General features: G+C 35.9%; 1 protein-coding gene across 1 annotated transcript in view; it reads left to right on the top strand.

The window, feature by feature from the left end:
• Positions 1-17,871, top strand: part of LOC150106282 (cytoplasmic polyadenylation element-binding protein 2-like) — a 417,239-nt gene that overhangs the window by 259,196 nt on the left and 140,172 nt on the right. Inside the window, exon 5 of the mRNA XM_090393070.1 lies at positions 5,403-5,588. Coding sequence (XP_090249196.1) covers positions 5,403-5,588 — 186 coding nt within the window. The remainder of the gene's footprint in view (positions 1-5,402; positions 5,589-17,871) is intronic.

Consider the following 17,871-nt stretch of genomic DNA (forward strand, 5'->3'; position numbering starts at 1 on the left):
AGATAGATACACAGGGAAATTAATGATAAGGTAATGGGAAAACAAAAGGTCATCCCTGAAAACTGTAAAGTTGTAAGGAGGTGACCTTTTGTTTTCCCATTACCTTATCATTAATTTCCCTGTATCTATCTGATAAGCTCTTCACCAACTTATACATTTCAATTATATCACTTCTCCTCCTCCCCCCTCTCCCAAACTCTGTACACAACATTCTCTTAATCTGTCCTTGTGCTCAACTTTCCAGAATTATGAGACAGTCTTAGTTATTCACCTCTGTTCTCTCTCTCTCTCTCAATGTTTCCTTATTGTCAGTATAGTCAGGTGACCAGGTCTGTGCACAGAAATCCAAATATGACTTGAGCCTTATGCAGTGGAATTATCACTTCGTTATTTGTACTTGTGGGGTCTTCAAATTATGGCAGCAGTTTTGATATGCCTCTTGAACTTTGGTTCTCTATCCACCAAAATCCCCAGATTCCTCTATGCTTCCGCATCCTGAAGCTGAGTTCTTCCAGTGATGCAACGAGGTATGATATACCTCGTTGCATCACCAAAAGCACCAACCTATTCGAATCTTCTTGCAATAGCATCACCTCAGAGCGTCTTGACTTCCTAATTTAGCATATCAACAAACATTCAAATATTTTCCTCTCATCAGCCCTTCTTGACTTCCTAATTTAGTATATCAACAAACATTCAAATATTTTCCTCTCATACCCAGGATTATATCATTGATATATAAATTAAACAACAACGGGTCCCATAACAAAATCCTGTAGTATCCCACTCGCTACTCTTTTTTTCACATTGGATCCCCATACACAACTCACTGGCGCCTGTCAGTTAATCATCCCTGTAACCAAGCTATCAAATGATATCTATCCCCATCCTGTTCAGTTTCAACAGTAGTTTATCATGCAGTACTTGGTCAAATGCTTTAACAAAATCCAGATAAATCACTGTATAAGCATCTCCTCTGTCCAGTACACTAGTCACTCTATTATAAAATGTAACAAGTTATTTAAAGCAAGACCTTCCCTTAACACACATGCTACTCTCTTGAAAGATTTCCATTCTTATCAATCCAGATTTGTAATCTATCTCTAACCAGCTTTGAACACATTCACCACTATACCTAATATATATACACCAGCCTGTAGTTGAACGACACTGACTTGGATTGTCCCTTATGCAGTGGCACTATTTTTCCTTCTTTCCACTCTTCTGGCACTGTTCCTGTTGCCAGGCTTCTGTTTAGCTCTTTTACACATTCCAATAATACAAGCGGCAATCTTCCATCCATTCCCAAGCCTAATTAACATTAGGTTACTTAATATTTAAATGTTTTCCATTCCTGAACTGTCAGTCTTTGTCGTCCTGCTCCTAACTGCTCTCCATGAAATACTCAGTGAACATTTCCACTACATCTTCAGCACAGGTGATATGAATTACATTTCCAGCAACTAAAATCGGTTTTTCATATTCACCCTTTCTTTTGTTGGCAACATAACTGTAGATTTCTCTAGGGTTTCATTTTACTGTGTTAGCCAGTCTCCTTTCGTATACTAGTTTCTTCTTCCTTGTTGCATTCTTCACCTTCCTAGCCTTATACTTTTTCATGTTGCTGAGTGGTAGCCTATTCTTTATATCTTGTGCATGACATCCTCTTTCTCAGAAGCATGTGCATGATTCATCCATTTCACCCATACTTTATTTATCCTTCTAACCTTGGAATATAATCTCTAACATTGCCATAAATAACAGATTTCAGACCAAGACCCAGCCATTGCCGATTTCTTTCTTTAGTTCAAGCAACATCCTCTGTCATTACTGTATGAGATATTATTAAATTGAACACACACATCTTGCTTCAACTGCATGCTGCGTAGGTTAGTTAATCCTAAGTAGTTCATGGAATTCAATCTTTTTACTCAACGTTTCCTGCTTCCATAGTCACCCATTATTGTCACTGCCCTGTCATATCATAAATATCTAAAATTCATCTTACCTCAATCTCAGTAAATGGCCTGAAAGTCGCTCTTCTTTCTTCAAGTTCTATATATAGAGGGATCACAACTCTTCTAAAATTAGTCTTTTTCTGTCTTTTCAAAAAAAATGCTATAATCAACATATTATATTCCTATGAGTACATCATCTGCCATCTTTATATATAATCATCAGTGTCTCACTGACACTGATGATTTACTAGCTATACATCATCCTCTTAACCATATCTCACTGACACTGATGATTTGCAGACTAACTGTATCAAAGCCACAAACTCTGCATCTTTATCCTTAATACTCCTTGCATTGGTATATGCACAGTAGCCTTTCCCTGGTTCTCTTTTACATCCTGTAATTCCTCAACCAATCATCTGAGTCCTCCTTGACTTTGTTGCTCCATTAGACCATCCCTGCATCCTTATTTGGTCTTCCTTCATCATTTATCCCACACCAATCCTGGTAAATCCTTCACTGGCTACACACTCTTTTCCTCATCAGTCTACTCAGCCTCACTGCCAACTTACTCAAATGCAGACCTTTGACAAAAACAGCTATCTCCTCATCGCATTCTAGCTATTATGCCATTTGTAATCACTATTTTTCTCCTCAGCTCACTGCAAGCATACTTTAAAAACACAGTTCTCCCTCTCACACTCTTTATTGTCTCTAGCAAACACTTGCAAATCCTATGCTACCTATATTGTTTTAATAATTTTATATAGCTAATGTAAGGTATTTGAAATTTGTAAATACTTTGCATAAGCAAATTATCAGTTATGAGTCCATATAACTTCTTCCAAATGAAGTTCAGCTGCATTATTTGAAACCTTTTAGGTGCAGAATATCTTAAACTCTGAACCCATAAATCATAATTGAAATTTTTGATGACTATATTTTAGTGACAGCAGTGGTAAATTAATTGATCTGTAACATCTGTTAAATATGCTATAGTTGATATCTCTAGTAAACAAAATACAAGTGTTGACAACAGCAGTTTTAGAAAATACGAGACCCACAACCTTGATCAGGAATCTCACACCAATGCTCATCCTTGTGGTACAGGATAGATGTCGTACATGGAATTTTTTTTCAAAAACTTTCTTTGATATATGTAATATATCAAGCAACTGAATAATAACTCAAGTGGTGAGGAGAGAGAGAATTAGCATTGTGCAAGTTTGCTTTTGATTTATTATTGTAAGAGATGGTCCTAATATCTGGAAACATCGATAAATTTTTCAAAGAGCAAGAGATTATTAAATGCTTAACAAGGCTTTCCAAAGCCTCCACTCTTAGAGGACATAAGTCGTCACTTATCATAAGCAGTACTCCACCACCACACTTTCCCTTTCTATCCTGCCAAAAATGCTGTACCCTGCTACTTCTATTCCTGTTATTATATCATCTTCCATCAACCATGTCTCCGAGATCCCAATAATCTTTGGCCATGCTGATGCTACCAGCGCCAGCAATTCCTCTCCTTTATTCTGGATACTCCTGGCATTAGTATAAAGCATAAAAATGCCACTATTTCTATACCCAGCATTATCCCCTCTAGACTCCACCAGGCTGAGAGCTACCTGATGTTGTCCCCCTTCTCCCAAGTACCCTTTCCTACAATAGGCTACTCCTGCTACCATCCACACCTTGGGCATTCTAGTTTCTCTGCATTGACACACTGACTCGTTCAGAACAGCAATCTCTCCAGATGCCTACATCCTTCCTCATTCAAATGCAAGTGGTCTCTTGCATACAATTCCTCTCTGTCCTCAAATGCTCTCCAAACATCCACATATTCCAATCCTCTCTTCTGACACATTCTAGCTATTATGTTATTCGATATTCCTGCTCTTCTTCTCAGCTTGTCACAGTCATACCTAGGCAACATGCACACTATCTTTCCTCTTTGCATCTTCTTTCATACTACCTCAAGCAAGAATCTCATATCTCTTGCTGCCCAATTTACATTACCTCTCAAGTCATTTGTTCTTACCATCACAATGCATTACACCTCTTACCATTCCCTCTCTCCTCTTCTATCATTCCCATAACTCTCTCATTCCCTCTCTTCCACTGTTCCCATTCCTCTCTCTCATTCCCTCTCTTCTACTGTTCCCATTCTCTCCTCATGTCAAAAGTTTGTCTAAAAAAACTCACCAGACTTCTTTGTCAAATAAATCCTTGTCTCCTTTTGTGTACAATTCATAAATTACTCTCCTTTCACTCCCCAGTGAATAAATACCCTCCTTTCCTATCCATATGAGTTCAAATCCTGCCATGAAATTGGTGAATTTCATCATCTGGTATGAAACCACCCACCCTATTTGTTTGAGGCCTAAAGTAGCATTGGGGGACAAAAGAAGTCCATGCTTAGTGACTAGAGCAGCATTATGTAAAAATAAATATAAAAAAAAAATATTTAAATATATAAAAAAAAATCCTTAGCTCGCCCATCATCCTAATGCACTATAGGTGTACAACCTTTTGTAGGTTGCACTCACATAAGAAGCCCCATTTAGAGAGCATTGAGAATATATTTCAGTTCCTTGATTCTGATAAAACAGGCATTATCAGTGATGCCTCTACCACACATGGGATTCAGTGGAAAAGAACTGAAGTGTTACACCAGTACTGTTTTTTATTTGAAAGATTGTATAAAGGAAACTGTGAACTTATTATATTATATCCAACAACCAAACTTTAAACTGATTGCCTGAAACTTTTCCAAGTTTCAGGCAATCAGTTAGAAGATTGGAAGATCAGCAGAGTGGAAGATTGTTCAATATTTAATTTTTTTTTTTAATTTTAGTGTCATTTTCTCTGAATTATAATGTGTACAAATCAAGATTTTTGCCTATATTGTAATATGCTATCATTTTCTCTTTGACTGTACGCACCAACAGTCGTGAAAAAAGACAAACCTCTGCTGTCATTAATAGACTGGGAATAAATTATTTGAAATAATTTATTCCAGTAGAAGTGAATCACATAATTATTTATAGTCATGTTTACTATGAACATCTATATAATTAGAACTATAAGGTAACCTATTTGTGCTAAGAAAAGTTTATACTAGAAACAAAATACACATGAACACAATGGAAAGATATTTTATTATAATTAATTATACAGATATTTTGGTTTAATTTTCTTAATTATCATCAGCATAACAGAATAGAATTGGGCAATTCAAACAATGTCAGTTCAGGAGAATGGCATCTTTTTTATTGTTTGAGTTTTCCAACTTCTTTAGTGTATTTTGTGTGCCTCTTTATATATTTATGGTTGCCCCTAAGTTGAAGAAAAATTTATAATACCGTTTAAATGATTAAAATTAATCTATAAATTTTATATATATATATTATTCTTTTTTTTATTTGTTATTTTTTTTAATAGGAAAATCTCCATTCTTTACTGGTCTTGAGGAGAATCACTTACTTGATGATAATCAACTGGACCAGATTGTAACATCTTTAAATCCTTCACTTCATTGTTCCCCTAAAACTCCTGGAGGATCAGAAAGTGGTGAACGTTATTCTCGTAAAGTATTTGTTGGCGGGTTACCTCCAGATATTGATGAAGGTAAGTACAGTTAGAACTATTTTTACTTTGTTTTCTAATAACATTAATATTTTGGTACATTTTTCAACACTACATAAGCCAATTATACTTGTTTTTATCCATCCATCCATCAAAATTATTATTTTGGGCATCTTCATAGAGTCAGTCATGGGAGACCCACCTTAACCATTAATCACACAATACCCGTAATATATCTCCTTAAACTCACAACTCATTCCACCTATTCACCACCTTCCAAGTAAAAAATCTACTTCTTAACACCCTTGCTAACTATGCTCTTATACAATTTCCAGGAGTGATTCATTGTTCTCTTCTTTCATTTCTACAAAATCCCTTTAAAAACTTATGTTTCTATCATCTCTCCTTTTATTCACTTGTCAACTAATTTTTAGCATCTCCTAAGTTCACAGATCCTCAATTTATTCTCATAGTGAGCATTCCATAAACCTACCATAATCATGGTCACTCACTTGTTTCTGGATCCTCTCTCCTACTTCATCACCATGGAATCCAGGTGACTGGATCTGTGCACAGTAGTCCAGATGTGGTGCAACACAGCATTCAATTAGAATGTAGTAGAAACAATTCATATTGTTACTGAACAGGAACTAATGTTCTATCAAGGTGCTTTATTGGGCTCTCTGATAGGACAAAGTTCCTTTAACCTCTTGGGTCTGGATAAACAGTTAATTCAGAGGAATTAGACTTCTCCATCTTCTATATCCAGAAGTACACTGGATGGAATAGTTTTGCTTGGCTAAAAAATTTTGCAGAGGTACCAGAGTTCAGTTTCAAGATCTGTGTCATTTGAACAAATATCTGCTCCGTGTGTCTAGGAAGGAAAGACAGCTGTTTTGTTTCTTTTTTCAATGGAGAAGTGTTATTTTTGGATGTTGGCTGTTTAAATTTACCAAAAATATATCTATATTTGTAGAAAAGTGTATAGAACATGAGGCTAAATAATAAACACATCACCTGTATATCACTATTGGTTTATCTGCAGCTGTGTTGAGTGCTTGATTTTCTAGAAATTTCATGTAGAAATTGGCAGATTTCCTTTTTTTTTTTTTTTTTTTCATCTCCCCTCACTGGTCATTAAAGAAGAGAAAAAAAGAGGAAGCCCATTGAGAATCCTTGAATGTATGGTGAATTTGAATAATTCAAATATGTCAGGTTGAAATGTGGCATAATAATGTCAAGGATCTCTGTCAGTGGTACATCGTAGATAAGGATATAATATCAAAGCTAATCATTATATCCGAATCTTTTTAGGTTAAGATTTTAAAGTGAGTTTAAATTTTAATGAAGAAAGGAAAGTTACTCATGAGGAGAAGTAATTTTGCTAATTGTTTGACAAGTTTGTAGGTTACAGTGTCTATCAACTATTGGATGAAGGCAGGTATTATTTTTGGGACACATATATCCAACATAACATAATCAGGTTTCTGTTCTTTGATAATGTCTTGGGGCCAAGATTTAACTTATTTTTAATAATTCATACACTTTTTTTCTTTTGAAATTTAGTGGGATCCTGATCTGAAATCTGGTAAGCTGAGGAGTCTTCCATTTTTAAGGAGCAAGAAAGACAGTTATATTCTTCCATTTAATGGAAGAAGATAACTGGGCTGCATAGAACTTGTTGCTAAGTTTGAGACACTTTTTTGTTATCAGTGTTGGCTTTGACACAAACTTTTCTAATCACAAGTTTGGCTGCATTAATTTGGCAAAGATCTGAGAAACATTCATTCATTCATTCTAAGGTGACATGTAGCCTAGCTTCTCTGAATAAACTGTTTTTAATTCAGCCCCTAGAGGGGTGGCCTAATAAGACATTAGTTCCTTTTCAGTCACAATGTGAATTGTTTCTTTTATATTCTAATTGAGCACTGTTTTACCACAATTGTAATTTTTGTGCTCTGAAGATGATGGTTAGAAATCCAGAAAAATATCAGTAAATTTTCCATAAATCAATTATTTATTTTCTTCTCTAGTGCTGTTATGAATAACCATCAATACCTAACCCTGTCGTACCAATATTTTACTAAAATTTTCCAAATCATCGCATTATAATTATCAAAATTTTAGTGACAAATTTATTTGAATAGACACAAAATTTTGATGATATTGAATTATATCCACTGTACTAGAATACTATTGTAATATAAATGTTTTAATCATTCTCTGGTATCATTTCCAGTATTTTTTCATTATAAATTTGATTCTTGATAGTTAATTTGAAGTCTTTTTCATCTTCCCCCATCCCAGTTAATTGATCTAAAGTAAAATCATAATTATCATATTGAACATAGGGTTCAATTATCATATTAAACATTCATAGGGTTCAGAGCTATACCTCCTGCTACTCAAGATTATTTCTTATGTGACTTTCTGATGAAAGAACTTTGTTTGCTTTAAAAGTAAGAACACTTTTTTTTTTCTTTTTATGTGGCTCCCATCCGTGAAAAATTTCTTCAAACCTATAAAATCTATAATATATTATTTCTATTTTTATCATCATCAAATTCCTGACATTTACCCTCAAGGGGTGTACAGGATATGATAGTAATGATGTAAATTTATTACCTTTCAAGGCTCCAACATTGTCAGATCCTATATGGCACTTTTTACTGTATCAATCCACCTATATCTTGGTCTTCCTCTGGGTCTTTTTCCTGCCAACCTGGCAGAGAACACTTGTTTTGCTAATCTTTCCTCTCCCATTCTGTTTAAGTGACACCACCTGAGATTAGCTCTGCTAACACATTCCTGGTTGCTAACAATGTCAAGTTCTTTCCTGATATTCTATTTTTATTAATTATACATATACAGTTAGGTTGCAATTAATGCAAGGCTAGCACATGTACTGTTCAGGTTACCAAATTTACCATTAGGGTTTTAGACAATGCTGCTTCTGACTGTGCATCAGTTTTTATGCTTTATTTTAATCGTTTTTAAGAAGTACCTTTAGCAAATGGACATAAGGAAAGTAGTTCCCTCAGATAAAAACACTACGAGTGCAAAAAAAGAAGTCTTGTTATTACGTTAGAGCAAAAATTCGATGCCATAGCCACTCTAAAATAGGACGAGATGTCGGAATGCCTGAATCTACGGTATGGAATATTTTAAAACACACACAGGGAAAATGAAAGAAAAGAAAAGGTAAAATTGCATCAGCTTTTTGTGGTTTGCAAACATCTACAAGGAATAGATGTGTTACAATGATAGAAATAGTGTCTTTTAACTGTATTCATTGAGGATTGCAATCAAAAACACATTCCCCTTAGCAGAACAGCCAGTTCAAACAAAACTTTTAAATTTGTTTAAGAGAGTCAAAGAAAAAAAATAATGAAGTAGGAGAAACGTTTAATGAAAATGTTGGTTTGATTTTTGTAAAAATGGAGTTCAGCTATATAATATTAAAATTGATGGCAAGGCAGCCAGTGCAAATGAGGATATAGCATCTAAATAGACTGATCAACAAATAGTTAAGTAGATTAGAAACTGGTTTATTCTGGGAAAGGATGCCTTTCAGAACTTACATTTCTAAAAAAACAGTGCAAATTCAAATAATTTGACCCCTTCATAGGATTCATTATCTGCATTAATAGAGACCTACCTGTATATATATTTTGCATATTTCATTCATTTTTTACAAAGTCTGGAAATGTTGCTCAAGAAACTAACAGAACTATTTCAAGCTGGACCAGACGGCTTTACTGTTGCAGAGCTTGAGTGTGGGGGGGGGTCCCTCAGCCTATCTCGCAAGATTTAATTGATCTACTTTGTTTACCAAATGTATACTACCGTCATATCTTTGCCAGTCAAGAAACAGTGGTCATTCCATAGAAAGAAGATACATATGTGTATCCTCTCACTGCTGTCCAGTTACAATTACTTCTCTTACATCTTTCTTAAAGTGGTAACTAAATGTCTTCAATCATACATCCAACAATTTCAGGCAGAGAACCTTCATCCCTGCCGATAGCTGTGATGAGAATATCTTCATTCTTCTGTTCTCTCTGAATCTCGATGCCAACTTCAGCCTCTCTTTATGGCCTCCCTGGACCTCCAGATGACTTTGACAGTGTCTTCTGAACTATTGCAGAATGTTCAGAAGCTTTCCTCACCTATGCATCAGATTTATTCTGCAAATTCCCTTATTATCATCTTGAGATTGATGACCATCCCAGAGCTTAGGGATATATACCTAGGGGACCTTACTTTTTTCAGTTGTGTGATTCATGAGTTTTTCACTCTTCCAGGCCACATTGACTATACTCTCTTGACACAAACACTGCTAATGCTCTGGCATTCACTGATGATTTTATACTCATAGTCTCTACTAGAGAAGGCTTTCAGGAATTCCTTAACCAAGCAGTCAATTTCTTTCAAGTTTGAGGATTGCAAAACATCAATGTTACAAAATCAAGTACGCTTTCTCTTGTCTTCTCAGACAGAAACAGGAAATTGAAGATTGAGAACTTTGAATTTTCTCTGTGCAGCATGTCTTTGCATTCTATCTCCATTTTGGAGGAGTGTGGGATGCTTCGGTGTTCTCTTCTCTCCAATAGGCTATTCCTCTTTCCCATCCATTCTAGAATCTTTTCTCTCTAAAAAGCCCCATTTAAACCTCAGCAGAAGGAAGCTCTTCATTCTGAATTATTTCCTTCTTCCTAGAATCTACCATAGGTTAGTCTTAGGTAAAGTCTCTCTCTCATTACTGATCTGGATGGATGTAGCAGTTCACTCAGCAGTCTGTTCATGGGTAATTATTCCTTACAATGTGCCATTAGCATTTTTCCATACCATTGTAAACCATGGAGGTTTTGGGATTCCCTTATTGTGATGGTTAGTGACTAGATTGTCTGTCCAGATTACAGAAATTCTCTCTCTCTCTCCACTTCAGAATTATGTCTTGCTGTCTCTAGAACTTCATGTATTAATAATGATTACTGATGTATTTCTGAATGGATGCTTGATGGGAGGACACCTATTACAACTGCCTCAGCCAAACAAAGGAGATGAACTTTAATCTTGCACCATTTGGTTGACAGAGATGCATTAAAAGAATCTAAACATATTCCTTCTTAACATCAATCATATTTAATCTACATATTCAAATCCAGACAGTAAGTGGGTCTCACTTCCTGTCTGGAATTGAATATGTAGATTAAATTAGGACAAGAATTGATTCTCTGTCGACTTGTTTAATCATACTTCAGCTCATACTACTTGGAATAAGTGGTGATAAGAACTTCAAAGAAGACTGTTAGAGTACAGAAACTTTGGCTCGTGTTGTTATTGCACACATGGAGTATGTGTCAGAAGACATAATGCAATCGTAAGGATTTTAGAGAATAAGTTGAAGAACAAAGATTGTTCTTTCATCCCAGTACTTAGGCCTTAAAGATAATAATATAATGCCATCTTCTCTACCATGACTGCACATTTGTAAGTTTAACATTAACATATGATGGCATTGCCCAAGTGTTAAAACATTGAGTGGATAGCTGTTAATGAATAGCTGTTGTGAATTACCATAGACTTGCAGTATAAGCATTTGCACATCTAATCCTATCACAAATCTTTTGTAAAAATGCAGAGTTTGGAATGCCTTGCCTGAGAGAGGGTGGTGTCTGCAGAGAATTTGAGCGTTTTTAAGGAATGGTATCATGAGCTGTGTGTATGACAAAAGGACCTCCTAGATGAGTCTGACTCCATGGGGGTCTTAGGATAATAATAATAATCTAGACAGACCTCACATGTTTGGCTGTATCTTTATTCAGCTTTCAGGGATAATCCATTGTCTTCCCCACCTGTCATTGCAAAAATTTCTCTTGCTATCATCTCTTTCCTCTGTGTATGTATTAAATTTAAAGTACCCATTTTATTAGTCCTCATGTGCAACATTCATGATATTTATGCTATTTTGATCATTTACCAAGATAATATATTTTGTAATGTTTAATCATCTGTACAGAATCTAGGCAACTGTATCTATACAAAGTAGTTCAAATATGAATTTATCAAAGAATATAAAGGAGGAGAATAAATTCCTGCTAATTAGTATTCTCTTCAGTTCATTCTGCTTGTGGATCACTTGCCCCAGCAAATTTCTCAATGTAAAGTTTAGTCCACATGTATTGGTCGAGTGGATAGCGTATCTGCTCTCCAGCCAAAGGGCTGTGGGTTCGAATCCCATCGTGGGCATGGATGTTTGTGATTGTCTGTGGAAATACCAGTGGTGGTAGGCGGTAGATGGTGTTGGTGTAGTTGTGATCAGTTGTGATTGAATGGTGGAGACGGAGTTGTAGATCTGGTGCCCTCCCTTGATGAGTCCTTGGACTCCCTGGAGGTATCAAATAATAATAATAATAAACTTGCATTTGGCAACATAGAACTGATGCTCAGTGCCATTTATCTACAATGCCAATCTGTTTAAATCATCCTACCTGGGATTTCATATCAGAAACGTGTCTCTGTACATTTGGACATCACCTTGTAGAACAAAGGTCCCCAATCTTTTTATTTATTTTTTGCCGTTCAGTCTCTTTCAAAATAATACTTTTGTCATGAACCACTTAACCTATATTATCTGAATTTGGATAATAGTTCTGAATTGTTATTATAATATTTCCCATTGAATTGAATATTGCTTTCACATTTGGATTGGTGACCCTAAGAGCTCCCTAAAAATACTTGACTCAATACAGAAAAGGGCAGTTAAGCAGATTAATGACTTGTCTTTTACCAGCTCACTCTACTTTCTTTCCCACGGGTGTTTGATTTCTGCTAACATCGCTTGCCTTAGTATCCTATAATGCAAATCACATATCCTTACTGACATGTATAATGCTATGCATTATGGGAAGGGTCACTACCCACACTGGTTTTGACCTTTATTGAGGTGAAAAAGTAAAGGGTTGCCTATCATAGGCCTAGAGTAGTTAGTATAATGGTGCAAGAGAGCCTGATAGTATTAGGAGAAAAAAAAAGACAGATAGATAGCATGAGAGAGAGAAAAGGCCTCAGCTCTTTTATATCATCATATAGCCAAAGGCTATCAGTTTTCCTTTTTTACCAATCTCATATAGATGAACAAACAAAAGACCAATTGAAACTAAAGCGCAAAGATGATACCCAGGTGGTTAGCCCCATCTGGGTTTAACCGCCTTGAGTTGGCCTTCTCTGCCTGGGATTGCTCTCCAGTTATCCCTGCAATTGGCTATAAGACTACATTTAATTAGGAGGATGGAACTATTCAAAAAACCTCTCATAGCAATAATAGACAAAATTTTATCTCCCCCTGGTGAATATTGCATAATGTGGGTGGTCTACACCATCTAGTGATAAATTTGATATCTCCTAGACTGCTTCTTTCTGTGTATTTGGAACAGATTATATATTGGCATGCCACTATTTACAATAGGTGCTTCATTGATAGTTGAAGAAATTCTTTTTTAACTTCTTGGTATCAGCTGGATCAAAAAAATTGCAGAGGTTTACTATATAATTGCTTTTCTTCAGCTTTTGTGATGTCTGTAATATTTATTATGTACAACTTGAGCAGGAAAGATTATGGTTTTGAGTACTATGGCTTTAGAAGAAAAGGAGAGTGGCTATTTTCCTTTTCCAGTCTTCTAACATTTCCAAGTTCTTGTATATAAGTTCTTGGACTGGTAATATTAGGTAAGTGGAGAAGGGAATTCCAAGTATAATGAGGGGTTCTCTCTTTGGGGTTAGTCCAAAAGGAATGCCTCCAAGATCCCACTTTCCAGAAACTTTTAATTTTGTCTTGTCTGCATTAATAATTAATCTGCTGCTTTTGCTGAATTTTTCCAAAATACCAAAAAATATATATATGGAATCATTATCCTTCAAAGTTCCGACTATATCATCGGCATTTGCTAATCCCTTATTTTCCTTTTTAGTTCAAGGAACTATTATTCCTTGCACAGCATGTATATTGTTGACTTGTTGTAAGAAAGGTTCAAGAGCCAATGCAAAGAGCAGTGGACTGAGAGGGCAACCTTGCTTGACTACTTTTTGAATTTTTACTGAGTCTGACAGGAACTCATTAACTAGAAGGCAGGTGGGTGAATTGGCATAGGCTCCTTTGATAACAGATAGCAGTTTTTTACCTACACCAATTTGCTGGAGTATGTGGAATAGAAAGGGATGCCGGACATTATCGAATGCTTGAGTAAGGTCTACTAATAGCACTGCCATCGACTGCTTTTTCGTGTTAACTAAGTGGATTAGATCACGCAGCAGAAATAGATTAAATTCTAGTGCTCGACCTGGTACTCCATACACCTATGTGCTTTTAATTATGTATCTCATTCCCACTTTGAGCCTGTTATTGATGATAATGCAGAAAAATATCTTGTAGTCCCTATTAGATAGAGAAATAGGTCTCCAGTTTCTGATTAGGATGTGAACTCTATTAGGTTTAAGAATGAGGACAATATTGGCTTGCCACAAATTCACTTGGTATGTGTCCTGATGAGAGAAAGGAATTAAATAGTGTAACTAGAATGGGAAGAATAAAATCCCAGGCCTCACGATAAAGTTCTATCCCTAGACCATCAGGTCCTGGGGGTTTTCTTTTCTTGTCTGACATTCTTTATACTGTGGCAACTTCTGATGCTGTAATGGGGCTGTCAAGCCCATCTTGGATATGAACAGGAAAGCCATTAATGTTCCAAGAGTTATAATTTCCAACAGTACTATTGTCTAGTAGTAAGACTTATACGTTGGTTAGACATAACTGGTAATTAATTTACGGAATTAACAACGCATATAAAGTATATTAATTAAAGATAACTTTAATGAATCATTTCTATATTTCAGCAATGTCACATTGCCATCTTCAGGAACATAAAGATATGGTATGTGCACTAAGGAACTAACAAAGCAAATGAGGAAGAAACTAATTTTGTTCCTAAAGTCCTAATGGTGCCCTCTTGCGGGCTAATTTGGTAGTCTTGGCAGTTGGGCTGAAGTTCTCATAATGAAAGTCTCCCAAATTTGGGGCAGTTTCATGCACCCAAATTTGTTGAGGTTAGGAACGTTTTTTAGAGCTGCTGAAGATTCTTTGAATAATCTTTCGTATTTAAACTTGCTGCGATGGATTATTTTTGTTTTCTTCCAACGAATTTTATGGTGGGTATCTAAGGCATGGTCTGCCAGCCCAGAGCGGCTGTACTGGTGAAACCGGATGTAGTCTTGGTGTTCTGAAATCTTGATATTTGTTGTTCTGCCTGTTTGGCCAAAGTAGGACAATTTGCAGCTGCAAGGGACCTGGTATACACCAGGTAGGTCTAGGGGAAGTGGTTGGTCTTTGGTAGAGCGGATAAGGGATGCCAACTTTTTATATGGTCTGTAACAGGAAGTAAGGTCATATTTTTTGAGGATATTAGTTATTTTTTCAGAGGTGCCCTGGATGTAGGGGATAGTAATAGACTTGGTGTAGTCTTTATTGTGGAGGGGGGGAGGGGGGTTGTGGTTTACTGGTTTTAGTATTTTTTGGATTTTTTTGGGATTATAGCCATTGGCTAAGAAAGTGTTGAGGATGTGGTTTAGTTCCATAGTCAGGGCCTTGTCATCTGAGCAGATTAATTTTGCCCTGTTATATAGTGTTTTTATCACCCCATATTGTTGTGAGGGGGGGGGGATTGCTGGTGAATGTATCTGCCAGTGTGGGTGGGTTTTCTGTAAACAGAGAAAACCAAAGATCCATCAAGCTGGCGGGTGATTAAAGTGTCTAGGAAGGGGAGAGTGTTGTTTTCCTCTTTTTCTAAGGTGAACTGGACTCTGGGATGTTGGTTGTTTAAGTGTGTTAGGAAGGAGTGGAGTGTGTCTCAGCCATGTGGCCAAACTCCAGCCCTGTTAAATCATCGGAAGAAAACAAAAATAATCCATCGCAGCAAGTTTAAATACGAAAGATTATTCAAAGAATCTTCAGCAGCTCTAAAAAACGTTCCTAACCTCAACAAATTTGGGTGCATGAAACTGCCCCAAATTTGGGAGACTTTCATTATGAGAACTTCAGCCCAACTGCCAAGACTACCAAATTAGCCCGCAAGAGGGCACCATTAGGACTTTAGGAACAAAATTAGTTTCTTACTTTCTTCCTCATTTGCTTTGTTAGTTCCTTAGTGCACATACCATATCTTTATGTTCCTGAAGATGGCAATGTGACATTGCCGAAATATAGAAGTGATTCATTAAAGTTATCTTTAATTAATATACTTTATATGCGTTGTTAATTCCGTAAATTAATTACCAGTTCAGTACTATTGTCTTCAAACAGATTTTTGTAGTGTTTTTGAAAGGAGTTAAGGATGTCTTTAGATGTGGGCATGTCCTCCATCAACACAGATTTGAGTGACAGTCCTTTCTTTGTGAAATTTTGTAAATTGTCTATTGAAGAATTCAACTGAGGGGCTAATTGCTGTTGTATTCTTATCTTAAAATTTCTTTCTTCTACTTGTTTCTGCCTTTCCAGTTCTATCTCTGTGTTAATGTTTCTAATGATGTTGCTACATTCTATACCATTGCATTTGTTTGTTACAAACCAGCTTCTCTCTTTATACAGGTCTTTCAACTTTTTCCTTTTGAGGAAAGTCTGTTCCTTTCCCCATTCCATCATATTCTGCTTTACTGCTTGTTTGAATTTTAACCACATATCCCAATTCCAGGTTGAAAAGATCAACGGAAATTTTGGTGGAAGTCTCCATGGTCCAAAGAGACCTCTACTTTTTCCATGCAGTGGAACTTAAGTATAACTGGATTATGATCTGACATGTTGATGTCAAGATGTTTTTATCTGAATTATCCTATTTATAAGGGAAGAAGAGATATAAATTCGATCAATACAGGTACCAATACCTTGATTCATGTGCATGCCTGGAGGCGAATCCTCCATATGTCTACTAGTTGAGCATTGTCAAGACATGTTTTTAATTGTGCATATCCCATTTTCCACTCCTGCGGTGTCCTTCTATTTTGTCTAATGTGGGGTTTTCAATCCAATTGCTATAATGTAGTGGGTGCCATATAAATATGACTCTAATTCCTGGAAGAATTTTTGTCTAACTGTTCCATTGGATGGAGCATAAACATGTATAAACCTTATTACACATCCACAGTATTTCCAATCTATTGTCAAGATTCTCCCTTCTGCATCCCTTTGGATATTACAGAATGACCCAAGGGGGGGGGGGGCAAGAATGAGAACTTCTACTCCAGCCCTGTTAAATCATCCAAAGCTCCAATAAGAAAGAAGTGGATATCTATCTGTTAGACTTTTTATATCTTTATATCTGCAGAAGTATGTTTCTTGGAGAAACAAAAACCTGATATTATGGTATAGCATAAGTTTCCATATAGTTTCTTGTTTAATTTGCCTGTGGAATCCTCATACGTTTAATGAGGCAATGCTATGATTATTGAAGTGTCACTGGTAAGTCTTTAACTTCTAAATTTTGGATGAACTCGATTCAGCTTTCAATTTGTGAAGAAGCAATTGTGTAACCTGCTTCTTGTAAACTGTTTTCCAGTTTTTTACAGTTGCTTTCCATTACTTCAATTTCATGGCTATCATTTTTGATTTGGAAGTTATTTTCTTTTCATGTAGATCAAGGTTTCCCAAACTTTTTTGTCCATGGCCCAGTTATTTTAATACTTCATCTTCGTGACTCACTAAAATTTTTATGGCCAATAGGTAAAATAAAACAGATTTGAATGTTCATAGAGTTTTCATTTATTATTATTATTATAATAAAGAAGCATTTACTCTTATAAAAATAGAAAGAAATTAAACTAAAGCCAAGTAATTTATTAATGAGAAGTGTGATGCTGTTTGTTAACTAAAAACTTCAGATTTGGAGGAAAAGATGATAACTTTATTCTTAAATCCGGTTCGACTTCCATTCGGTTTCTATATTTATTTTTTAGAAAAACCAGTGTGAAAAACCTGTTTCACACTTATAGGTTGTGACAAAAGGCATTAGAAATTTTATCGATATTCCTGACCGCAAGACAGTCAAAAATCCATCAGGAATATAGAAATATTCCTGACGGCAAGACAGCCAAAAATCCATCACTGGTATTGTATTGAAGATGTCTTTGAGTGTGCCATATCATACAACAGTTCAATTATACATTCAATATCTGAATTCGGCAATTCTGTCTAAGATTCTGCATTCACTGTAAAAGGGTTCCTTGTTGCTGTTGATTGGGGGGGTCAAATATTCTTTCAGACTTGCCTGCAGTCCTA

This window comes from Typopeltis vanoorti, chromosome 5 (assembly GCF_054136105.1).
Source record: "Typopeltis vanoorti isolate ZY-2024b chromosome 5, IOZ_Tvanoo_1.0, whole genome shotgun sequence".
Classification (NCBI taxonomy): domain Eukaryota; kingdom Metazoa; phylum Arthropoda; class Arachnida; order Uropygi; family Thelyphonidae; genus Typopeltis; species Typopeltis vanoorti.